This window comes from Dipodomys spectabilis, unplaced genomic scaffold (assembly GCF_019054845.1).
Source record: "Dipodomys spectabilis isolate Male_0828 unplaced genomic scaffold, ASM1905484v1 ptg000089l, whole genome shotgun sequence".
In the NCBI taxonomy this organism is placed as follows: Eukaryota; Metazoa; Chordata; class Mammalia; order Rodentia; family Heteromyidae; genus Dipodomys; species Dipodomys spectabilis.
This window is the reverse complement of record NW_024870766.1, coordinates 19,179,062-19,205,665: the sequence shown is the minus strand read 5'-3', so window position 1 is coordinate 19,205,665 and position 26,604 is coordinate 19,179,062. Positions and strand designations below refer to the sequence as shown.

Here is a 26,604-nt window from a genome sequence, read left to right as displayed (position 1 = left end):
ATGGCAATATATGTCTGTAATCCTAGGTACTTGGGAAATAGACATGAGAGAATTATGATAGATAAATAAATAAATAAATAAATAAGTGAGACCCTATCTCAAAAGCAAGCTGGGTGTAGTGGTGGTTTCACATCTGTGGTTCCAACTGTTCAGGAAACACAGAGAGGGTGATGTCAATCTGAGGCCAGCCAGAGCAAATTTAGCATGAGACTCACAAGATACTATGTCGGAAATGAAGTTTACAACTTTGTGGAGTGGGGGGAGGAGCAGGGAAGGTGGGGAGGGAAGGGATAGTAGGAGAAAAACAAAGAGGGACAACAATGCTTGACAAGAAATATACTTATTACCTTACTCATATAACTGTAACCCCTCTGTACAGCATCTTTACTATACATATATATGTATATATATATGCGTGTGTGTGTATATATATATATATATGTATATATATATGTATATATATATATATATATATGGGAAAACTGAAAGCAAATGAATTGGATATATGGCTCAATGGTAGGTCCTGAGTTCAATCATCAGTACTGCAAAAATAAATAAATAAATAAGAATAAGCTAAATACAAATTTATAGCAGATATTCCTTTACTACAGTATTAATCTTAAATACTTTCACCAACATCTCCCCATCCCCCGCATCCTAGCCTCTAATAGTCACCTTTCTACTCTCCTTTGCTCTAAGTTTGACATTTGTAGATTGTACATAGTGAGATACTATTCTGTGTCTATTATTTCACTTACCATAACATCCTCTAGCCTTATCTACGTTGTTACAAATGGCAGAATTTTCTTCTTTTTCTGAATAATATCCCATTGTATATATGCCATTCATCTTTGTCCATTGGCTGTCAGTGAACACTCAGTTTCCCTAACTTGGCTATTGTGAATAATGCTGCAATGAACTTAAGGCAACTGATACCTCTTTAAAATACTAATTTCATTTCAATAAAACTAGAACAAAAAAACCCACAAATATAAAAACAATTTAGAGAAGAAACTCTAGGAGGAAAGGAAATCTGTCATACACACACACACACACACACACACACACACACACACACACACACATGCGCGCGCACGCACACATACACACACACACACACAAAGTAGGCTGCTTTTGTGTTAGAAGCTCCACTACAGATCTGCTTCAGACAACTTTCCTAGGTTTTTCCAAGATCAAATTCCTCAGTTCTATAATTCCAGAATATTTTTAGAGACTTCCTTTGGTTGCCCTGATCCACAGACATTCATGAAATAACTGTTGCTGTTCACTTTAGATTTTATTATTTCTTTAAGAAAACTCTCAAAACTGAAAGTAATTATTTCTCATAATTCAGTAATCAATGTTGCTGTATTTCCCAGAATCACAGAATGTGGATGTAATGTTGAATCCTACTTTAGACATGACTTAACTTCTTTAGTGCATATCTCTTTTTCATCCTAAGAAATTGTACTTTGTTGTTTCAGCAAAAACATTTCACTTCAAATGTATTTAACAAATTTTAGAATTTAACTCTAGAGTGTGAATAAACCCGTTGGTGCCTTCTGACTTACTATAGTCATGCATTTTCTCTAGAATAATAAGTTGTTCTTATTTTTTAAGCCACATAAGTTAATGTATCTGTAAAGCTGTCACTTTTAGTTTAAACTATTGAAGTAGAACTAATTGAATTATCAGCCTCAGGATATTCTAACAATATTTTAAGGTTGTTAGGTGTTATCTTTATACAGGAGCGAGCATGTATTCTCCATATCTTAGATTTTTTTCCTCCTATTCTCTTATTTTCTTGTCTTTCACACTGTTATCATTATTAGTATTATTATCAAGATTATTATTATGTAGTTGTACAAAAGGGTTACAATTTCCTAAGTCAGACTATGAGTACAATGCCTTCTTGTCAAAGTAACCCCTTCCTTCATTCTTCCCCATTTTCCTCCTCCCAGCCCTACCCTACCTTAGATTTTTAAGATGCTCTGTAAATTGCACTTTTTTTTCCAGAAAATGCTCTGTGACATATACGTAATAGGGAAGATTGTCTTGTTCTCTCGGATGGGTCAAGTGAAGTAGTTCCTGTTCCTTTCCCTTTTTTCTTTTGTAACTTCTGACAAACTATGTTGGTGATTACTTTTGCACCTTTTCCCACATGCCTAACACCCAACTTTCTCTAATTCAAGAGTTTCTCAGATCCTCAGATTTCTCAAAGTTTGTGACTCAAAGCAGGTCATAAACAACCATTCTAAGAATCATTCTTTCTCACCCCAAAGCAAATTCTTCAGAGACCTGCACTGAGATGACAAAATTAAAAAGTAGTCACATAGTCTTGGAGGGTTTTTTCCAGGCAATCTTTGATATTGTGTTATGACTTCTGTCCTTGGGATTGTTCAGCTATCCCTGTCATCCATGGGTAAATGAAGAAGGTAATGATTGCTGGGACTGTGACTGAGGAACAAAACTTTACCTTGCCCACAACCAATGTGTTACTGCCCACAACCAATGTGTTACAACTCATGCTTTTAATATTATGTGTGTGCATTATTGCTGATGATTTCCAAACACTGACATTTAAGTACAAAACCTTTCCAATAACAAAGTGAAATGAGCAAACCTTGAGTTTGAACAGGAAATTCTAACGATTGTTATCTGCACAATTTCAAAATTTTTAAGCTTACTTTCTATTTGTGTGTATGGCACTGAATTATGACTGTGTGTTTGTTGTTGTTTGTTTGTTTTTCTGTTGCATATTTAGTTCAAGCAGTAAATCCCAGGATCAGCAATCTAACTGCCACAGCTGCTGAGACGTATGCCAATATCAGTTGGGAATATGAGGGACCAGAGCGTGTGAAATTTTATGTTGAATATGGTATAGCAGGCAGTAAGAACCCATTTCATTACCCTGCTTTTATTTGGGGGGGGGGGTGCATTTCAATGGGTTAAGAACATTTTTTAAGGATTTACTATGGATTGCCTTGAGAAACAACTTGATCCAATTAAGTAAATTAGAGTTACCTGAAAAAAAAATCAACAGCCTACATATATATATATGTATGTATACATATATATATATGTATGTATATATATGATATATAACCAGGTGCCTCTTTTTATACATTACCAATAACCAGGGGCATAAGTTCCATTACATTTGTATTTTTCATATCTTCATACTTAAAATATCCATACCACATAAATATGAATAATAGTGAATAATCTGTAAGTAGGAAAGAAGAAAAGGGCTTTTTTTCAATTTAATTGGGCTTTTTAGTAGCAAAAATCACTATGACTCAAAAGTATTCTTTTTGCCCAAACAAAAAAGGGTATAAAATTATGACTGTGGGAGTTTCTGCTTTGTTTGGATATTTGATGTATTGCCAAGACAGATACATTTTGGCCACATCTACTAGGAGATGGACAGCTTTAATTTCCAGCCTTTATGAAAACCCAGTGCCTTTCCTTAGTGCAATATTCTTTGAGTGAATAATAAACTCATGGGCAATGAATGAGTGAACTGATGTTTGGCAAAATGCTGAACATAGTCCAATTTACTGCTTAGGCATTTATCATGAAAATAAATATTTTGAGAAATAACTATTCCTTTCAATAGAGCAATACTTAGAAATTTTTGAATCTATAAATTGAAATAAATTTAAAGGCATTAAAGCTTACCAAAAGATTTACTTGTGAATCTGAAAGGACAGTTCTCCCGATAGTTCACTTGAACTGCTTAATAAGTAACAGTTCTTTAGAGAAACTCAATAGTTTACTGAGGCAAAGTATATATAAGAAACCTTCCATTGCCGGGCGCTGGTGGCTCACGCCTGTAATCCTAGCTACTCAGGAGGCTGAGATCTGAGGATCGCGGTTCAAAGCCAGCCCAAGCAGGAGAGACCTTGAGACTCCTATCTCTAATAAACCACCAGAAAACTGGAAGTGGCGCTGTAGCTCAAGTGGTAGAGCACTCGCCTTGAGCTGAAGAGCTGAGGGACAGCGCCCAAGCCGAGTTCAAGCCCCATGACCGACCAAAAAAAAAAAAAAGAAAGAAAGAAACCTTCCATTGTATAAAAAAATACAGTGGGAATGTATATGATTGATGTAAAAATCTAGAGATTCAGTATTTTAGGAATATTTTCATATGCCCTCCATTTTAATTCATTAATTTATTGTGATTAGATTTACAATAATCTAAAATGGTAAATCTAAGAATCCTAGATTTTGTCTTTGGCTTTTAATGTGTTTTCCATTCTTGAGGCTCTTAAGTGACTTCTAGTCCTTTAAAATGTTCAAATTTGTTGTTTTTGCCAAATTTCCATAGGCAAAGAAGAATGGAGAAAAGAAATTGTAAATGGTTCTCGGAGCTTCTTTGGGTTAAAGGGTCTAATGCCAGGAACAGCATACAAAGTTCGAGTTGGTGCTGAGGGGGACTCTGATTTTGTGAGTTCAGAGGATGTGTTTGAGACAGGCCCAGGTGAGGCACTCACCACACCAGCGTTGGCTCTCACACAGTGGTGGGAGCCATGGGGCTCTAGCTGGAGATGGGGCGGGTGGAGCTGTATTATGGGTAGGACCATGTATATCTCTATGGGGCCCTGTTGGGTTGGAGTTTTGGTTTTTAATTATCTTTGGGTCTTTTTACCAAATGAGTTTACTGAATTGGGCAAATCATCTTCCAATTATCTTATTGCCAAAAACTGTTACCAAAAAATTTTAATGTGATTTTAACTTTCTAAGTTTATTTAAATCATCCAATTTTATATAATTTACATTATGAATTTTCCCTTAGAGTTAAAACAAAATTTTTTAATGTCCTAAAGTTGAAATAATTCATCAGAGTAACAATTCTTTATGTCAAAATGGATAACCCAGCAGAACCCTGCAATTTGATTAGATGACTGATATATGAAACAAGGAATTATACAATTTGTTACACTTCATTGCAGCAAATTTTACTGTCTGTATATGTTATGTGAATGTTACCAAAATACACAAATATAAAAATGTAAAAATGCAAAAGTTCAAGAAAATTTGTATTTGCTCACAATATGACAACCAATCCCTGCTTGCTTAAATTTAAACAAGGGTTGTGTGGCATGTGTTTATTTTGTGGCTTATACACTTATTTTCAACCACCCCATGCCTTCTTGAGAAGACATTGCATATCCTATGTAACCCATAAATGAAATGGATGATTGGTAGTGTTTTTCATTCACAAAACTTATGATTCTTAAGATCATTTCTTAAAATTTTAAAAATACACAACCAGGGCTGGGAAGGTGGCTCAGTGGTAGAGCGCTTGCCTTGCATGCATGTGGCCCTGGGTTTGATTCCTCAGCACCACATAAGCAGAAAACAAAAAAGCCGAAAGTGGTGCTATGGCTCAAGTGGTAGAGCACTAGCCTTGAGCAGAAGAGCTGAGGGACAGCACCCAGGCCCAGAGTTCAGGCCCCATGACCGGACCCAAAAATAAATAAATAAATAATAAAAATACACAACCATAAAATTTTTAAAGAAAGAGAAAAACAAAAAGGTAGTATCTGATATCAAACATTAAGTTTCAAATATCCATTTGCTGCCACCATGCTTTAAGAAAATAATATTCCTTTCATACTGTTCCTTATACTTTCATATTCATTTATATACAGCATTCTAGGAAAATGTATTAAATATATTAAACCTAAAAGGAGAATAATCAAATGAGACTATTTGAGTCACTGTTAATGTCTTAAGGCTTTTGCTTGTTGTTATTGATAACTTAATTTCCAAGCAGGTGGGCACTCATGAAGTGGGTGCTGTTACTGCTCACCGATCCCCCCATGTCAGCCTGAGAGGTGTCAGTCTGAGAACCTGCCCATGCTGGAGCATGGAAGAGCCAGGATCAGAAGCCTGACCTTCCAACACCTGAACAGAGGCTCTTTCTTACACCCACTGTAAAGGTCATAGAGGCCACCCCCCCCCCCCCCCAGGAAATAGGTTTTCTCAGAAATGATGCCTTTAGTTAGTACACTTGTTCAACCCCTTGTTCTGGACCCCCTAAGGACTCCATGTATTCCTGGTTTGCAGATGAGTTAGAGTCACTCTCAAATTCAAGTGGCAGTTTCCCCCCCTTTTTCAAGAGAAAAGAAAGCCCTTTAGAAAATCACATTGTTTCTTCTTTGGTAGCATAATACCTACTATTCCAGTAGCAACTGCTAGGTAGTTCAAGGTGAGTGACTGTGAGGGGTAAGTCATTCCTCTGTGCCAGTGAGGGAGAGACAAGACAGGGCCACAGCCAGTTATTGTCACTTTCTGTAGATAGATGACACTACTAAAAAGAAGAAATATTGATGAGAGTCTAACCTCAGTGAACTCAGTACTGCTCAGAGCAAATATGGTCAGCACTGTTACACTCTGCTCTGTGTTCTTCCATCCCAGTTTACAATGCTGTATCCTGAGGGTTACAGGATGGACCCAAGGGGAAGCTCTGACCTACTGTTCTTGCTCCTCTCTCCCCCAGTGCTAGGTTTTGCAGTGTCAGCATGTCGGTACCTGATGTGAAAGCAACCAGTTGGTTGCTTCTAACTCCCTGCCTTCATGAACAGTTTCTCTGAGTTCTGACTTAAGGAACCTATCTTAACTTTTCATGTCTACTCATTTTGTGAATCATCTTAACACCATCGCTCCCTTTCACAGTCTGGGCGTTCAAGGTTTATTTCTTCATTGTCTTCTGTAGCACATACTGGAAAACAAACCAAAGACTAGGGGCTGTGTCTAAAGCTAAACTTCTTCCCATATTCCTGGCATGATTTCTTAGCACCACCCCACTCCATCTCCTTCCCTTTTTCCTTGGTCTCTCAGCTCACAAAGGATGATAAGGCAGATTTCTGTTCTAACAGATTTTTGGGGAGAGGATGGGGTCAACAACTACCAAACTTTGGAGAAGGTTGTCTTTACCCTTTCTAAATATTCTAAATGAACAGGGCAGTTTTATACATAGTAGAGTCTTTAAAAGGACTGTAGAAAAAGTAACCATTTCTCTCACAGGGTCTCTTCCATGTTTAACCCAGAACTGTATTTCCTCAGAGACCTCCCAGCTGAGAGTTCAGGTTGTCCACAGACAACAAGCACAGTGAGAACAGAAGACTGTTGTTAAAACTAACTTCTATGCAATAAGCAAACTTCCTTCCTCTAGTTATTTTATACGTGCATATTCTTTATATGTGTTTGATTAACCTACTGCCTATGAAATATTCAACTTTATTGTAAAAAAAATGAAATGAAGTGGAAATCCTCTTTCATTCTCCAGCCATTTCCTACTGATATCTATTTAGTGAAGTCCAGATTCTAGAAAAAAAAGACCCAGAGATTTCATCTGTATGACTGTGTCTGTATGTGTCTTAATTATGAGTAGTTAAGATGAGCTAGAATGTCTGAAGGGATCTTGATGCCCCTTGCAGTCATTCTGGGCTAAGACCCCTTAGTTTTATAGCTGGGAAGTCAATCAAAGTTATTTCTACCTACAGAACTTCTGTATTATATAACTCCTAGTACTCTTGAGTGTATGCACACATTTACACTATTTATTTGCCTGATTAATCCTAAATAATGAGACAAGGAAATATTAATATAATAATATATATAACATATTATATATATAATTATATATATAATATAATAATATTTTTCTTTGACATAGAAGCTAAAATTCAAAGGCCAAATTATATGTTGTGTATCAAGGAAACATAGCCAGGCTTTACAGTTGTATAGTAGCCAGTTGTCCACCAGTTCAGTTTTGGCAGCCACCATTTTTCTAAGACAATTATCTATGCCAGGGCTTAAAAGCATCTTGTTGCATTTCCCCCTATCAGTTTCATTTAATTAGACAAAAATGTCAGTGCTGAAACTAGGACAAGGCTGTAAATCACTGAATGGATGAAAGACAAAGATTTCTCTATTTTATTCAAGATGATTTATGCCACTTGGTTTGGGGCTCGGTTTTGAGAAAAAAAAAAAAAAAGACCATGTGAGAATTGATAGAAATATATTGCAAAAAACATAATGATGAACTTTTCAAACTCTTTTATCTCAGTAGAGAAAGTCTCTAAAGCATTTTATTGTGTGTTCAGATGTTTGCAGATGTGATTGCTCAATGTGTCTTTAGTAATGCATATTATCAGTACAGTATAATAGCCAAGACAGGCTCAGGCAGACCTGGATCTGTCTCCAACTTTTGGGCAAGTTCTTTATTCTTTTTTGGCTTGGGTTTATTTTAATGCCTACCTCAAAGTCCTACTGTGAAGATTAAATAAGACTGTACCCTTAGCACAGTGTTTAGCATATATAGTAAGGGTCCAAAATCGCAAGCTATTATTATTACTGTCATCGTCATCATCACCATCACCATCACCATGACTATGACATATATATGAAAAGAGAGTTTCTTATGTTTTTGTTCTTCTTTTATCTGGTTACATTACAGCTTGAAACTTCTCTACTGAGGCACAAAGGACTATTGAGAAAGGCTATTAACTTTTTATTTCTAGTCCAGATAATCTATTTCCACTTCTCATTTCATTTCTTAAGCATATTTCCAGACATTTTGTGCACTTTTCTTTACACTTGATTTGGAGCATTTCATCTTTCTCCCTTACTTTGTATATAGAAAAGTGTTGATATGATGCTGGGTTTGTAGCATAGAGAAAACCTGGGAGATGTATACCCATGTTATCTCTGCATCCACAGTCCATACACATCTAATACAACTACATGAAACATTTTCAGAAGAAATTCAGACAAATTAAAGCATGAGCAGGCATGCTTGTGAGATCAAAATAAAACCTTTAAAACTTTTAATGTTGACTATGGTCAAAATATTTTTTAAAGGCCTTTAATGAAAGATTAACTCAAGTTTATTTCAACAAATCCGCATGGGCATGTCTGAATAACCATTGATGCTGCACTTTGTCCCACTGATTGACACTTTTGAATATTACTGGAAGTTTTCTTAAGAGTGTTTCATACTGTGAGTTTTTTAATAAGGGGGCTTAATATTTATTAACTCAGAATAGAGGAAGGTATAAAGAAAATGTATACATGCAAATGAGTATATTCTCTTTAAACTGGTCATTTGTTTAAGTAATGATTCCATTGACCAAGATATATTTTTAAATCTTTCGAACAGATTATAAGCAGTAACAAATATCAATCCTTTGGCAATAGATCTAGTATTTTGGAAATTTCCGTTTAGAGTTGAAGTATTTTTGAAATAAGAAGGCTGGTTTTCTCATGTGGATAGATTTCTAGTGAGAGCTATCTTCTTTTTTAACAGAAGATTTCCAAAACACTGGGGAAAAAAACCAAAAACATGGCAGCATCACTGCAATGACATTTTAGTCTCCAAAAGTGGTTTCTTTTGAAGGAAAAATAGTTCATTAGATGTATACATTCAGTTGTATTTAAAACTTTTATATTCTTCCCATTGTCCTATAAACAATAGCATTTTAATTGGTTTATGAATATGCTTCTATTGAGAATATCCAGTTAAAATAACTGAATTCAGTATTTAATGGGGGTTGTAGCATTTAATGTTATTAGTATTCAGGTTTCTCTATTTTCTTTAGTAAGAAAGGATTTCAAAAGCTAAATCTTGATATCATTCTGATTGATAGCTGATAAGTTGCACTTTGGGGCCATGTGTAAAGTATATGTAAATTCATACACGATAGCATTTTTTTTTTAAACCAGAGACCAATACAGCTCTCATCTGCCCTAACCCATCAACACCATTGATTTGTTTTCCAGCAATGGCAAGCCGGCAGGTGGATATTGCTACTCAGGGCTGGTTCATAGGTCTAATGTGTGCTGTTGCTCTCCTCATCTTAATTCTGTTGATCGTTTGCTTCATCAGAAGAAACAAGGGTGGTAAATACCCAGGTAAGAAAGATTAAAATTGCTTTTTTTGTGTTATATAATTACTATTAAACTAAAAATAATCCTGTAGACCGTAACAGTATATCTTCTAAGAGACACAAATTTGTATTTTCTGTGCATCAAAATGGGTTTTTTCAAAATCTGTTTTTCTATCATGACAAGCCTTAACAGTGTTAAAGATCATAGGGCAATTGGAGGAACAAATTAGTCTGCCCTCTGAAGAAATTAGTGGCTCTGCTTCCTTAGACTCCACAAAAGTTATGAATAATGAAGTAGCACAGATTTGGTGGGAGAGGAGGGGGAAGAACATGAGGTTTTCCTGAGAATATAATGCTGGGCCCATATTGTAATATTTCATATTGTGATGTGGCATTGTTTCTCCTTAGATTATTTATTCAACTTAGTAGGCCCAGTGAATTTATATTTTCTTTACCTGACCATCTTTTTTTCTGTTAGAGGACAAAACTGCTAAAAATCAATAGATTTACAAATGTAATTTATTCCCATGAATATAACAAATGAATAGATTTGTTTTTTTTTTAAAAAAGGAAGAACTATTAAAAACTTAGGAATCATTTTACTGTCAGAGTCAACTTTATATGCTAACAAATGCTCATTCTATTGGAATGCCTCAAAAATGACTAAACTACTAAAACTCATTCAAGGTCACTTACATGGTTGCACATGTACTCACCCAGAGGATAAATCCCCTTGCTGTATATCTCAGATCATTGTGTAATAATGTCAAAATTGATTTTTAGTTAAAGAAAAGGAAGATGCCCATGCGGATCCTGAAATCCAGCCAATGAAGGAAGACGATGGGACTTTTGGTGAATATAGGTGAGCCTCTGCTCCTTCTGTGCTTTGTTGTATCTGCCCCACACAAACATGGTCCTCAAACGCTATCCTGAGGATGGGGCTTGGCCAACAGCCTACTCTGTGGTAGTTGTAGTTCCTTGTTTATAAGTTTAGAAGCACTTCAAGGTCTAAATGTTTACAGATCACTCCTGATTAGCACATCCTCACATTCCATTCAAAATAAATCTCCATGGCAGTCAGAGATTTGGAGTAAAGCGTAACTTCCATTTAGGCTTATGCTGTGTATTGATCATTCTACAAAGCCAGTGTGTTACACAGATACTTAAAACAGGCAAGACCCTACACATCCTGTCTTGTAAAGGAAATGAGCTTTTATAATATCAATGTCAACAAACTTTTTAATCTCCAATTCTTAATTAGTTTTCCTCAAACAATACCTATACGTATACCCCTGCCTGTTAGTCACAAAGCAATGACTAGGTTGATTTAGAAGCTGTTAATTATTAAGAAATACCAGAGCCATTTACACAGTGTGCCAACGCTCTTAGCTTGATTTCCTCATTAGGAAGTAACTTGTTTTTATTTTTATTTTTGTCAGTTGTGGGGCTTGAACTCTGGGCCTGGGCGCTGTCCCTAAGCTCTTCAGCTCAAGGCGAGTGCTCTACCACTTGAGCCACAGTGCCACTTCCGATTTTCTGGTGGTTTGTAGGAGATAAGAGTCTCACAGACTTTCTTTCCTGCCTGAGCTGGCTTTGAACCGCAATCCTCAGATCTCAGCCTCCTGAGTAGCTAGGATTACAGACGTGAGCTACTAGTGTCTTGCAGGAAGTAATTTTAATTTAACTTATATGCTTTTTTTTTTGCCAGTCCTTGGGCTTAAACTCAGCCCGGGCACTGTCCCTGGGCTCTTTTTGCTCAAAGCTAGCACTCTACCACTTGAGCCACAACACCACTTGCAGCTTTTTCTGTGATTAATTGGAGATAAGAGTCTCACAGACTTTTCCTGCCCAGGCTGGCTTCTAACTGCAGTCCTCTGATCCCAGCCCCATGGGTAGCTAGAATTACAGGTGTGAGCCACCAGCGCCTGGATGTATTGCATTCTTTAAGTATCTTTTTAAAAGTATTTTACATAGGTCTTTTTAGAGAGACAGAAATGATTATTTTAGATATGTTTAAAAACACAAGTGAAATATTCATATACCTTAAAGATTAGGATTCTTGTATCTCAAGAGGATTCTTCTATTTATAAAATGCCCTTTACATCCTGTACTTCTTTTTTTTAATAAGCCTCTTGATTATATTTTAATAAACCTCTTGATTATACTTGAGTATACAAAATAACCATTTAAATATGTACTGAGCCCATATTAATGCTTTTGTTTTTCCAGAAGAAAAACTTGAGATGAAATGCTTCACTATTGTGATTTCCAGGTGACATTTGTCAATAAGATATTTGTGTTAAATATTAACTGTTTCTAGAGCTTATTTTTGGAATTTTCATGTCAATATCATGAAGTGTAAAATACTGGTAAGGATGAGAAATGAACTAGTTGAAGGAAAACCATTTTTTTTAACAAAATTGGTTACACATGTTTCCAGGTAGATGCAAATGTTTTGTCCCCAAACTTTCCTGTTCCACTCTCTTCAACATGGGTAATTACGGTTTCTGAAAATTCTCACAAGTTTTGAATCTTGCAATACAGAACAATAGCTGGTGAGGGTTGTCTTGATGCTATGTTTTGACTCTGGGGCTGAAAGTGGAAACCTCAGGCAGGACCCCACCCACCATGCCCAAAAGGTTTTTATAGCACATTAGAATAATCTATAGATGGCCATAGCCCACCACAGATACACCTTCCCTCGAGGACTGGCAATCTTTGCTGATTTAACTCAATCTTCACATTTCTCCTGTAAGCAGTGAGCTGGTAATTACTGAAGATCTTGTTTTTAGAGTTCTTGAGGCTATAATCAGATTCAAGGTATGCACACCAGCCTCTTGTTTATTGTTATGAGGCTACATCTTTAATATAGCCTTGAAAAGTATATATTTGCATGAATTGAAAACAAACAATTGCGCTTCATACATTCTCCACATGGTGATGGATTTCAATTCTGCATTATCATGCATTAATGAACATGCAATGTACTGCTCATTTTGTGGGTCTCAGATATCAATCTGCTATTTTATTGGTATGAAACCACGATCTTAAGAATAGGACTTTCTCTGAGTAATTGCTAACTATCCCATTAAAACTTGATGAAAAGTGAGGTTGAGTTTGTGAACTAGCTAACAATCAAGAGGCTATTAATTTTTCTTTCAACTCAGCCATTACCTGTGATTATGTTATGTTTAAGTTGCCTAAGTCTCAGTATTTTTCATCTATAATGACAGTTGTTCCCAAGTATTAGATTATATTTGAAAGTTTCTTTTCTAGTTCTGATATTTGTGTGTTCTCTTTGATCTATCTACTAATTTTTCATATGATTTTGTTTCCAGAGATGTACATAGCAAGTATTTGGTTACTGGCCTCACAATCACTATTTGATTTAAATCTGTTTGATCATCTTTCTTTGTGTTAATTCATGCCTGCTCTGTTTTTGAAGCATTTTCAGTGGCTGTCCTTGACTTTTGTCTTGACTTTCTCAGAATAGAAATACTTCATTTGGGCTACTGAGTGCAGACAAAAATACTTGTCACACATGTAATGATATTGATCTTGAAGGAGCCAAAGGAAACGAATTTCTGATGAGAGTCTTCAACTCAAAACATAGCAGTGTGATTTTTTTTTTGTAGTGAAGCATAAAGTTCATTAGGACAATGCCGATGCAAAAATCATTTCCCCAAACCTCAGAATCCTTTTGATATAGGTGTGGCTTTGTCCTGTGACTTTCAGATTCTACCTCAGAATTTTTTTCCTTTGGTACATTTCTACTTAAAATAATAGAAAACCTTTATCTGAGATGTCACAAATAATGAAAATGGTTCCAACTGCTCATGATAGAAATTGTTTTAAAATAATGTATGCAAGTGTCATTCTTTTTCCTTAGTCACTGAGGTCCTCCCTCTGCTTTGCACTTGCTCGAAGTTTTGTGTCTGTGTTACTTTTTGACTGTTATTCTCCAGCCTTATGAAAATGGATTGTAATGCTGATTGCATAGTGACACACACAAAACTAAGAACCTTTGCCTAAATGTAAATTAACTCCATTCACAATTTGCTCATTCTCCAGACTGAGGTTGAAACCAGTTCTAAGTGGTTGGCTTTGATGTATAGAACATTCCATAGTGCAAAGAGAGATGGAACTTCAATGGTGGCCAAATTTGTTTTTTTTTTTCATATGCTGTAACCCTGTGCACTCATTTCAATACCCACCTCATGCAGTTACCCCCTCATGGAAGCCTGCAGCTTTGTTTGTTTGTTTCTTTAATTATACAGACAGTAGGATCTGCATCCTTACTAGCATATAGAAAAATCACAGAAATGCACCAACTGTGTAAGTATTTTCCTGTTCTTTAGATCCATTCATTTTTTTTTAACCAGAATGAAACTAGATCAGAAACCATATGCCTGTGGTACTTGAACTCATAACTTACTGCATAAGTAGAGACTGTTGTCATGTGAATCTAAGCATTCCTGTGAATGTGGCCCTGTTGCAGGCTTGCTAAGCTATGCTCCTAAAGCTTTATTGAGCCAAAGCTATGTTTCATTTCTTACATACTTCAGTTTTATTCTGCTCACAAATATGAACTGGTTTGTAAAGAGCATAAATGAAGTTTTTAGAGTGGGGCAGAAAGAGCTTTGGGTTATGAATTATCAGTGTAACTACAACATAGTCTGGCCATAGTAAGATGGTAACTACAGGAAAATCAGACATCATTATCTCTGATATATTTCCTGTTGCTAAATTTTACTCAGTAAGCATTCAGTGGGTATACACAACTCTGAACTAAGCATTGTTGAAAAAAATAACTCCCTAAAATTTATTCTTAGTGTAAAAGAAAGGAAAATATATTCCAATGGTTTATCTGCAGTTATAAAATGAAGAAATGAGAATTTTTAATGTTAGAATTCTGAAGAATTTCTGAAATGACTATTGTTTCTTCTGTTCTTATTTTACCAAGACTTCATCCAAGCAATGTTTATTAAGTGCCTGCTGTTAACCAAGCTTTAGGGGTCTTAAAAGCAACAGAATTTTGGCCCTATATTGAGAATGTTTAATAACCATATTTTATATGGTGATCTAAACATATTTTCCACTATACTACAGTCTTTATGTAACTACCAAGAATATATTTATATCTATCTATACTATACTGGAATTTATTTTAAAATTCAGTTAATCTTTGACCTTGGCTAAAAATTAGCATCTGATACTTCCTGTTCTTGAAAGATTTTTTTATTAAAAATGGGAGATTTTTATTTGCTTTGTAAAACTTTGAAGGCTACATAACAAAGTGTGTGTATGACTTTTAAATCACCTGGAATTTTTTAATTCCTCTTATTTGGGAAACTACTTTTTCGCAATTCCCTTTCATTTTTGAGTCAGAAAAAGACAAGCACTAATACAGTGCTTCACTCAGACTTGTGAACACATGTTACATCTAGAAAGTTCTGTTTCAATGTATTGCACAAAGTATTTCTTAGGGGGAAAAAACATGTCCTCGAACTACAAGTCTGCAGTGGAAAGAAGAGGAGGCAGGGACACACATTTGTTATATACAGTGTGCCAGCCACTGTATTTATGCTGCATGTCATGCCTCATTTATCTAGAATGTCATTATTGAAAGACAGTATTACAGCATACCACTTTTTAAGATCTAATCCTAAGCCATTTATTCTCCAATTAATCACAAAAAGCTGGAAGTGGAGCTGTGGCTCAAATGGTACTAGTCTTAAACATAAAAGCTCAGCAGAACCCTGTGTCCAGGTCCAAAGTTCAAACCCCATAAGTGGCACGCACGCACACACACACACACACACACAACTTATCCTACCAAAGATCCTGCTACCTTTGAATACCTTCTCCTGGAAAGACTCTGGATAGAATTGCTACTTTCTGCCTTCTACCCAGCTCTGGTTCATGAATCACCATAGCCACAAAGCTGGAATGAATGGCTGCTTCCAAAAAGCTCTTCTTGGCTGGTTGCTATTCCTAACTGATATGATGATTCATGTTGAAATCCAAATGATTGTGAAGACAAATGCATTAGAATTAATAAGGATTTTGTAATTTTAACACAAAATTAACATAAAAGTAATTATATTTCTATGTACCAACAACCAGAAAATTTGATTTTAAAAATTATTCTAATTATGATAGCATAAAAATATAATGCAGGAATAAAGCCAACACTGAAATCTTCCACAGAGACTTTGTCAGAGACTTGTCTTTAGCCAATTTTTGTCTGTCTCTGCACCAAGATAGCAGTCTCAATAACAGCATTTTTCTTGATATCTGCTAGGGCAAGTCGTCTAACCTTGTTATTGTTTTTGTTTTTGTTGGTTGTGGAGCTTGAACTCTGGGCATGGGCACTATCCCTGAGCTCTTCAGCTCAAGGCTAGCACTCTACCACTTTGAGCTACAGTGCCCACTTCCGGCTTTTTATGTCTATGTGGTGCTGAGGAATCAAATCCAGGGCCTCATGCATGTGAGGCAATCATTCTACCACTGAGCCACCTTCCCAGCCCTTGCTATTGTTTTTTAAGAGTTTGTTTTTAAATAATCTTTGCCTTTTTCATTTGTACATAATATATCTTAGAATCATTTTGCCAAGTGTCATATAAAAATCTTCTAAGCTAAGGTGCTCATTTGTATAATTTTAGCTACTTAGGAGGCTAAGATCCGAAAGCACACAGTTGGAAGCCAGCCCCAGAAGAAAACTCTGTAAGACTCTGCCTCCAATTAACCAGCAAGAAGCTGAGCTGGAGCTGGAGGTGTGACTCAAATGGTAGAATGCCAGTCAAGCAAGCAAGTTGATAGAATGGGAGACACTTGGTTCAAACCCCAGTACCAGAAAAAAATTAAAGTTTTTTATATTAAAAATGAATTTATTCTAATGAGCAAAATGGAGAAGATTAACAGTGTCCATATTTCAGTCTTTTATCTAGTTTTAATGCTAAAACAAACTTGTGTTTCTGAAATAAATCCAATTTAAGATATATTTTTATAGATTGCTAAATTGAATTTGCTCAAGATTTGAGGTTTTCTCACCTGTGTTCATAGTGACGTTAGACTATCTACGATTTTCTCAGTGTTCTTGCTGGCTTTTGACATACACCAAAACTAGCCTCATAAAGTTACTAAATGAGTATTTCGTATGACATGTCCAAACTTTAACAAGTTAGAAACTGAGCCAGCAATCTTCCCAGACATGTTCTAGTCCACAGTAAGTAAAGTTAATTCCAAGCTTCCCGTTGCTCAGACTTTGATGGTGTCTTTTTCTCTGTATATACTAGACAAATGTTCACTGGAGCCACATCCCCAGCTTTTTCTCTTTTATACCTAATCCATGAGAACATTCTCTTTTCCCTATCTTGTAAAGATGTCTATAACCTGAGCAGTTTGTACTACCTCCAATGTTCCTGTGTGAGCCAAGTCATAAGGATCTCACTCCTGGATTTTCGCAACCATCTCTACGTAGCTCCCTAGAGCAGGAGTTGGCAAACTTTCTTTGTAAAGGGCCCAGTAGTAAATATTCTAGACATGGTAGGCCACAGGGTCTTTGCTGTAGTTTTGCAGTTCTGCTGATGCAGCACAAAAGGACTCATACAGTATATGTAATAAATGGGTATGACTCAAGTTTGCCCTAAGTTACCAGCCCCTATCATCTAGGATAGCTCATGTCAACATATATGACAGAACAATGATTTCAAGAAGCCAGTGTCTTACACTTATAATTCTAGATACTCAGGAAGCAGAGACCTGGAAGACCATGATTCAAAGCTAGAAATGGCAGAAAAATCCATAAGTCTCTATCTCTAACTAACCAGCAAAATGCTGGGCTGGAGGCATGGCACAAGTGATAGAGTACCACCCATAAAGAGCCAAGCTTAGTAAATGCAAAAACTCTGATTTCAAGTCCCCAGTACTGGTCAAAGAGAAAAGGGAAAAAAATGTGGTTAGCTCATGTCACTCATCCATTGACAGTCTTCCAGTGGCTTCCCATCTCACTTTGAGTTAGAGTCCTTACAGTGAGCTAGCCCTGCTTCTTCTACTTTACCCTTACCATTCTCTTTCTCCCTTGCTTATTCAGTTCCAGCCACACCAAGCTCCTGGCTCTTTCCAGAACATACCAGTCTTGCCTCCCCCTCAGGGTATTTAAACTACTTGTTACTTCTGCCAGAATTGTTCTCCTTCCAGTATTCATCTAGCCAACCTAACTCATCGGCCTATGATCAAATGTTACTTCTTAATGAGTGCTTCCCTGGACATTTTATGTCAACCTTTGGTCCTCTCTCCTAACTCACTTGGTTCTCTTCCTCACTCTCTACTCTCCATAATACTGATCACCTTGTGACATAACTAATTTTCTTTATCATGTTGATTGTAAGGTGTATTTTCTCCAACTAGAAGAAAACTCAGTGATGTCAGAGACTTAGTCTGTTTGGCTGGCTGCTATATCCCCAGTGTCTAGAATAACATCTGCTTTGGAGTAGGCACTCAGTGAACATTTCCTGGATGAAGCCAGGAGTAGCCAGATGGCTAGACAAAAGAAATGCCATAGACAAAAATGTCCTGTACCATTTCCTTTGGGGACACTGGAAGCAGAATAAGACTAACAGTTGGGACCCAGGTGAAAAATTCTGCTCATTGTTGAATCCTTCAGTAGCATTAACTTTCTTACCAAATCATGTTCAATATTCACAAGAGATTTTTAACCAAATCCTAGAAATTCATCATTAAACCCCATAGCTGTTGAATAGGCTATTTTTATAACAGATTAGATGCTAGGGGCTGTATCCTCCAAAACGCCCCCAAAGACAGGTCATCCAAAGGTTCTGTGATGTCAACCCACTGGTTAATCAGCACTGAGAATAAAAGAATATAGATCATTCAGTTTGCCACACACACTCATATATTATCTAACCAGGTAATTTTCAATATCACCTGCCATTGATACTGCTAGCATTATTTCCTAGGCTTGAGGTACTTTTCTTGGAGAAAAAAATGAAATCTCTATCAGCAACTGATGGCAAATGAGCAAGAATATTTTTATATCTGAAAATCTTCTGAAACAGAGTTCAAAAGAAAGACTCAGATCAAGTTGTTCTGTGATACTGCAGCGAAAGTAGCCTGTTGTTACATGAGGATTTTTTTTAATTAGTAATATGTCTGCTTTCTAATTTGTCTTGCTTTTTTTGTTCTTTGAAAGAAGGCAAAATACTGGATTCTGTCATTGTCTTTTTTCTATTTTTTTGCCTTTTTTTCTATTTTTCCCAAATGTTACCTATTAAGGAATAAGTTGATGCGTATACTCTTCTGCTTCCAGAAATTGTGCTTAGCAGTTCAACAGAAAAATAAGCAAAATGATAGGATCCTACACAGTTTTATTAAAGACAGTCCTCAAATTTCCCTTCAACATGGGTAGGCTGCATAACACAAATGGGGAAGGGGGAAAGAGGTTAATGTGTGTTTGCTTTTATATGTGGGAAACAGGTCTTCAGAACATACTGACATATCTCTCAGTACAAATGTAGTACTTTGAATTAAATTTTAAATTAATAAATAGTACTCTAAATTAATAAATCTTTACCCAATGACCAAAATTTCTACAAGGAAGATTACTATGTATTATCGGTATAAGGATTTTGCTTTTCTTCTTAGGCTACTCTCATTTGTTTCTTCTGCATCCTTTTAATTGGATTTGTAGGTCTTTTGAAAGGTAAGGTTGAAGTTTACAAATCTAGTCTGCACTCAACAACAAAGTTATTTTGAGATGCAGGATTTTGCTTTACTTTCTGGCTCTGCAAAAAGAAAAAAAATCCATATTTCACAGTTAACCAAATCATGCTCCATTCATAGCCAAGGAATCAGAAATATTACACCATTTAACCTACTAACTTCTCAACTTGCCATAAGCTTCCCTCTGCATCTGAAAAACAAACTAGTGATAATTTCCAACTTACCTCGTTTTCCGTTTTTTTTTTTAATGCTTATGAATGTTTCTGGATTGCTTTCAAATCAGGCATCCAAATTTCTCATTGAAATTAACATGCACAACAGGAAGCTCTCCACTCTACTTGAAGAGTTCATGATTCAGCCATTTCTGCACCTGGTTTTCATTCAGCTCCATCCTAGTCATTGGAGACAACCTGACATTTAGATTTGGCTAAAGAAGCTCCAAATGCTTTTTTTTCTTCATAATTTGCATGCATGATCTTTTAAAAGCAAAATGCTTCACCTAACCACCAGTCTGGACAAAAATATTTCTTCTTTCTTCCAGTGACGCAGAAGACCATAAGCCTTTGAAAAAAGGAAGTCGAACACCTTCAGACAGGACTGTGAAAAAAGAAGACAGTGATGATAGCCTGGTTGACTATGGAGAGGGGGTGAATGGCCAGTTCAATGAAGATGGCTCCTTTATTGGACAATATAGTGGTAAGAAAGAGAAAGAACCAGCTGAGGGAAATGAGAGCTCAGAGGCACCTTCTCCTGTCAACGCTATGAACTCCTTTGTTTAATGTGGAAGCTCTTTGCCAATACTCCATTTCTCTAGAACGTTTATCCTGAGCACTTGTTTGTTAGCCCTCTCATAGTATACACATATGGTTAGAAAGTCTATTTCTGCTATATGTAAATAATATGAGAATGGTTAGAGCAAGAACATCATTCAAATGATATGTTAATGTGAACTGGGGTGCAAAGTGCATAATTCTTCATTCGACAGGGTTTAGTTTCTTTTCAATTTTCTCAGAACTGATAAAATAATGCAACACCGTCAACAGATCATGTTATTTCTTCTTCAGGATACAGGATGCATGAAAAAATGCTACATACTTAAAGGATCTACCTGTGTATCTTATTAAACATGGTTTGATACTTTGTTTATACTGTCCTCATCTGAACCCCTAAATATGAATTCCGTTTTCATTGTCAAGAGTGTTCCAGTAGTATCCTCTAGAACTTCAATGTCTTTGTGGACATTGTTGTGAATTTGGTGACTCTATGTCTAGCTGTTGTTAGTCTTTTTTGGGACTGTTAGGAACAGTGTGTACAGTATATCCTTGCTAAATGAGGTCACTATGACAGTTGCATTTGCTGATGCTTACTGAGACTCTGTTATCTGCTCTTCACTCCTGTTACTTTATAGGCTTCTAATCTTCCAGGTATTACAGCAGCACAGTGTTCTTCTACTTTTTACCTTATCTCTGTGTCTGGTTGTTTTTACACAAACAAGTGTATTGCGATGCATTTCAGCATTTGTGCCATACTGAAAGAACTGAAACCAAATCACTCCAATTAAATCTCAAACGGTATTCCAGGAAACACAGAGCAAGACACATGTAGTGCCTTCAGACAATAAGCATTCCATAACACTGCATTCTGTACCACCTGGTGCATCCAACTCCATCCCATGTTTCTGTCATTTCCCACAAATGACTTTTGAAAGACAAAGATAATGAAAATTGCAATGCTGAAAATAATGTGAAAAAAATAATAAAGATAGTTCATTTTAAAGGGGCAGTCCCCCATACATGTAAAAAACAGCTTCCTTATTAACTAGGATACATGATAATTTGTAGTCTTTTACAGTTTCTACTCAAACAAGTCATATTCAATAAGAGTGACTTCCACATAGTAAAAAAAAATGACAGAAACACCAATTATTGCATGTGATAGCATGCCTGCAGTAATACATTATTCTGTACGACTTTACCTTTCAAAACTTTACAGCATTAAGCAATTGGGATGTAAATTGCAGTGGACACATTTCAGAATCTGAGAAATCTGACAAATGCTTAGAAGTCCATAAATAAGGAGATTATATCTGCCATTTAAAAATAAATATATAACCTATCATAGTAATCAACAGAATCTATCAAATATGAAATCTCTCCAAATATGAAAACCTACAACAACCTATGATTGAAGGAATGCTCAGTTTCATTTGCCAATAAATTGGTTTCTCATAACTTGCATCAAGTTTAATTTTAAGTAAAGCTTTTTATATGTAGATATTTTGTTGAATTTGTTGAATTTGTAAATAGACTTAAAGTGTAGATGCTATATGCTTAGAGGTGTTACCTACAAATGAACATGCAAACAATGTTTATGTTGTACTGTATAAAAAGTAAGCTAATTAATGCAGTGTGTGGGAGTGGAAAACATCTAAATGCCTTTTGTGATTCCCCCCCTTTTTTGTTGTTGTGAAATTGAAGTAGTGAACTTTCTCCCCACCTTTTCAGCAGGTTTGTATTTGAAATCTTCAGAGCTTTGCCTATAGAGAATGATAGGCTTAGTCACCTGGCATCTTTGACAAATGCAGATAAAACAGTTTGAACCTTGGGGTCAGGTGGCCCTAAAGCCTTTTATGTTTCCCTATTCACTCTTCCCAGACCAACTTGTCCATTGGAAAAACAAAACTACAGAATGGACTTGCCTTGGCCTCAGACAGAAGCACAATGATGAAAGTCACTCTGAATGTATCAGTGCTTTGAGAGAACAATGAAAGTACAGTTTTTACACTTCCATAATGAGATGACAAATTGACCCGTGCTTGAATCAATCCTGTAATAATACAACAGATTTTGTATTAAAATTAAATGTGCTTTTAAAAGTTTCTCTCTTTTTTTGTAATTTGTTCTGTTCATAGTGGTGTGTGAATGTCCTAACAATGGTGTATTTAACTGTTCAGGCAAATGTGACTAGAAATTATGAAAAAAAAAACCTGATTATTAAACAATCTTGATCTTTTTGTGATTTTTAACTTTTTCAAACATACATTTCTAAATATTTTTAAATGGTATAGGTTTTGGTTTTCATATGTAGAGAAAATCACTAAACCTAAGAGTAAATAAGGCTGCCAGGCGCTGGTAGCTCATGCCTGTAATCCTAGCTATTCAGGAGGCTGAGATCTGAGGTTCATGGTTCAAAGCCAGCCCAGGCAGAAAAGTCCATAAGACTCTTATCTCCAATAAACCACTAGAAAACCGGAAGTGGCGCTGTGGCTCAAGTGGTAAAGTGCTAGCTTTGAGCTGAAGAGCTGAGGGACAGTGCCCAGGGCCAGAGTTCAAGCCCTATGACTGACAAAAAAAAAAGAATAAAGAAGGCATATCAAAAATATTTTTATGAAAAAGCAGGAAGAGATACTTTAGTCTTTTGAGAAAGGGTTCAAAAAATTAGACACTGTCTCCTCTCTCAAAGCTGATTATCTGGAATAGGATTACTGCCTGACCTCTGCCTCCTCAGACATAGACAGCTCTCTTTTTTTTAACATGCCTGATTTAACATGCAAGTTAGGATATTTATAAGTATTACAAATATGTTATCCATTCCCTTCTCTCCAACCTCATTTTTCTCACTACCTCAAAGCTCTGCACAATCAGCAGAAGACAAGCGTGTTCCATATTCCTTACTCAGTGGTCCCCTGATTCTGGCATCTGAGATCTACTGCCTCAGAGCTCCTCTCCCTTGCAATTATTTGAAGAATGGGTTGTGTTAAGTGAACTATAAGATGCCATATAATTCTTGGTCTTTCTATTATGAGGGCATTCCTGCACTCATTTTAGAACAGCAGTCTCTGCCACTTCCCTGCCGGGGCCAAGTCCCAGACCAAAGCTTCCATCCACATTAAAGACCAGGAAAACATAAGGCTGACCACAGAAAGCATAAGTCCACTGTTGGTATAAACCATCCTGTTCAGGTGGTTTTTAGGCTGATTTTGGAAAACAAATCTTAACCTCAAGTGAAATCTTTCTCCCACCTTGAGATATTCCTACAAATAACCACCAGAGGGCTCCCTTAGGCAGCACAAAAGAAATATGATTGTGGCGGGTGGAGGGGAGTGGAAATAGTGCAAATTGTTTTGATAATCAGACTGTGATCTCAGGGAAAATGATCACCAGCTGCAACAGGGGAAATGGGATTTGCAACTTTCTCTGATGAGTTCGCAGCTTTCAGGGAGTTGGCAAGTGAGCCTGTTTAATCCCCTCCTTCCTGGGAAGAGACAGTGCCTGTGTGGCTCCTCCATGGCTTTAGCTGTCTGGTTGGAACAGGAGCTGCAGAGTCCCACTAGGGCTGAAGGGAGGACAGGTCCTTAAAATCATCCTCTCCCTTTCTCCTGAAAAGTTGTTTTGTCTGCCAACAATAGTTTGATATTTAAAGATTATATAGCCCCCCAAACTTAAAAACAAAAACTACAGACTAAACACAGACAGGCACTTTTCACTTGGAAGACTGAAAAGAGAATTCCCATTCCAGCTTTGCCATCAACTAGCAGTGTGACTGTGCACATGAACCCCTTTCCAGGCCTGCTTCCTCAGCTAGAAATGACAGGGAGCTGGTGGTTTCCGAGACACACCTCACTAATTTTGAAACCTGTGGTTCCTTGTAATAAAAACAAGACAAGGATTCTGAGAACTTTCTGGAACCAGGTAATTGCAAAGTGGTTTCCTGCTTTGGGGAGCCTAGATTGTGGGAAGAGACAGAAGAAAGTACCCACTAGATGACTGCAAAATTCCACACTGCAGTGAGAGCAAGGAAGAAAAAAGAGGCCATCCCCTGAGAAAAAGTGACAATTTTGCCCTGCCCAGGAGAGGGAGTCGTGAAGGCTGCCTGAGGAAGTGTGAACTGTGAGGTGAAGGACAAGGAAGAGACCAGGTGACAGAAAACATGACCAGCAAGTCTGAAGTAGATGGAGGAGTCAGGCCAAATTGGGCCTGAAGGACACATGACAGTTTATGTATTATCCAAAGCAAAGTGAACAATGGGAAGTATTTGAAGGGTTAGAAGCAACCCTATTAACATAAGCTTTGTGTTGAGGGAGGTAGGAATTATGGGATTGTATGGAAGACAATAAGAAGCTTTGAGAGAACTGTTCTTTAGGTAAGAACTGGACCTGTAATATAGCACTGGAGATGGAGATAAGTGAATGACTTCTGAAGACCTTGAGGAAGTGAAGAGTAATTGAGGCTGAAAGATTTAGGGGACGGGGAAGGTCCAAGGGTTGCTCTTAGAATTCTGATTTGCCCAACCACACATGAGGTTCACTTACCTGGGAACAAAGAACAAGATCCAGGCTTGCAGGTAAGTTCCATGTAAATTTGGGTTTAAAAAAAAAAGTGAGCTGCTAGGCACCAGTGGCTCACTCCTTTAATTCTAGCTACTTTGGAGGCTAGGATCTGAGGATCAAAGTTTGAAGCCAGCCTAGGCAGAATAGTCCATGTGACTTATCTCCAAATAATCACCACAAAACCTGAAGTGGAGCTGTGGCTCAAATGGTATAATACTAAGCATGAACCAAAAAAAGTTCAGGGACTAGGCATCCTGAGTTCAAGCCCCACGACTAGCACATGCACACGCACGTGTGCACACACACACACACACACACACACACCCCTAAGCTATTTTTCTCATACTCAGCAATGACTGTGTTGAATCTTTTTCACTCTCCTTATGCATTAAACTCTATCCCCCTTCCCATTTATCATAAATCACTTCCAACAAGTTGCCTTATTTCATTGATCTACTGAAAAGAATAAGAATAGAGAAGAAAGGGGAGGAAAGAAGAAAAAAGAAGAAACACCAGGTCATCCCCTCATCGTCTGCTGCTTTATCATTCTTGGCCTCTACCTCCTGCGAAAGCAGAAGAACATCCTTTCCCTCCTGAGGAGGACCAATCTTGCTACCCAGGTGGGTACATCTCTTCCTCCTTACTCATCAGTTATCCCTGCCTCCCTGGGCTGTCTCTTGACATTAAGCAGTTCAAGTCACTTAGACATAAATAGAAATTTTGAAACCTTCCACTCCCATCCCATGCACCCCTTTTCAGTTATTGTTTTCTTTTCTTGGTCAAAAAAAGGTTGAAATAATACCAGAAAGAGTATGTGAGTATCATCATAGAAGCGACTCTAAAACAGCCCCACTCACTTCATCCTACAGACAAGTCTTTCTGGGACTGTAGTTTAGAGCTCATTAGCTGAGAGGATGATTCACCAAAAAGAAATGTTTTTAATCAGAGGCACTCAGCTAGCACACTGGAACCACCTGGGAGTTCTACATGTCTGTTGCCTCACAGAACCTCTGCTGTCAGTGTCTGAGATGTGGCTTGTGCATCATGATTTTCCAAGGCCCACAGATGATTCTACTGTGTGGTTATGAAGATGTCAGTATAAAGGAGCAACTTGTTCCAACATTTATTGTATGTGCATTGAAAGTACAGTGCTTAGAATTTTTAATATGTTTCTTCAACAGCTTTGGTGGATGACAAATTCTCTTGTATTTGTCTCATTAAAAACTAAATCTAGAGAAAATACATCCATCATGAAATGCTGGCAGACTATATAATGGTATAGACACTTTGGACAATATTTTAGCAATTTCTTTAAATACTGAATGTAAATGTACCAAGGCCCAGCAAGCACTATTCCTAGATTTATACCCAAAATGAAAACTTATACTTACTCAGACTTGTACATGGTTGTCCAGAGAAGCACTAATTAAAAGGAACACCAACATCAATGAACAGATGAATAGATAAGCAAAACATGGTATAACCATGTAATTATATAGTACATCTACATAATGAAATGCAATAGTATTCAGCATATTTTTGCATGTGTATGTATATGTGTTTAAACTCAGGGCCTGGGCACTGTCCCTGAAATTTTTCTTCTCAAGGCTAGTGCTCTACCACTTGAGCCACAGC

The 26,604-nt window shown here is 36.9% G+C and overlaps 1 protein-coding gene across 13 annotated transcripts in view; it reads left to right on the top strand.

Moving 5' to 3' along the window:
• Nucleotides 1-22,518, top strand: part of Nrcam (neuronal cell adhesion molecule) — a 277,714-nt gene extending 255,196 nt beyond the window's left edge. For 4 of the 13 annotated variants that reach the window (XM_042684617.1, XM_042684612.1, XM_042684609.1 and 1 more), the window contains 3 exons: nt 9,790-9,921; nt 10,680-10,758; nt 20,182-22,020. In XM_042684617.1, the coding sequence (XP_042540551.1) occupies nt 9,790-9,921; nt 10,680-10,758; nt 20,182-20,419 (449 nt within the window). In that variant the 3' untranslated portion in view covers nt 20,420-22,020. Of the gene's footprint in view, nt 1-2,764; nt 2,891-4,327; nt 4,481-9,789; nt 9,922-10,679; nt 10,759-12,125; nt 12,169-14,173; nt 14,191-19,562; nt 19,621-20,181; nt 22,021-22,294 lie in introns of those variants that run through there. The other 9 variants (XM_042684611.1, XM_042684605.1, XM_042684604.1 and 6 more) reach the window with 6 other exon arrangements.
• Nucleotides 22,519-26,604: the final 4,086 nt, after the last annotated feature.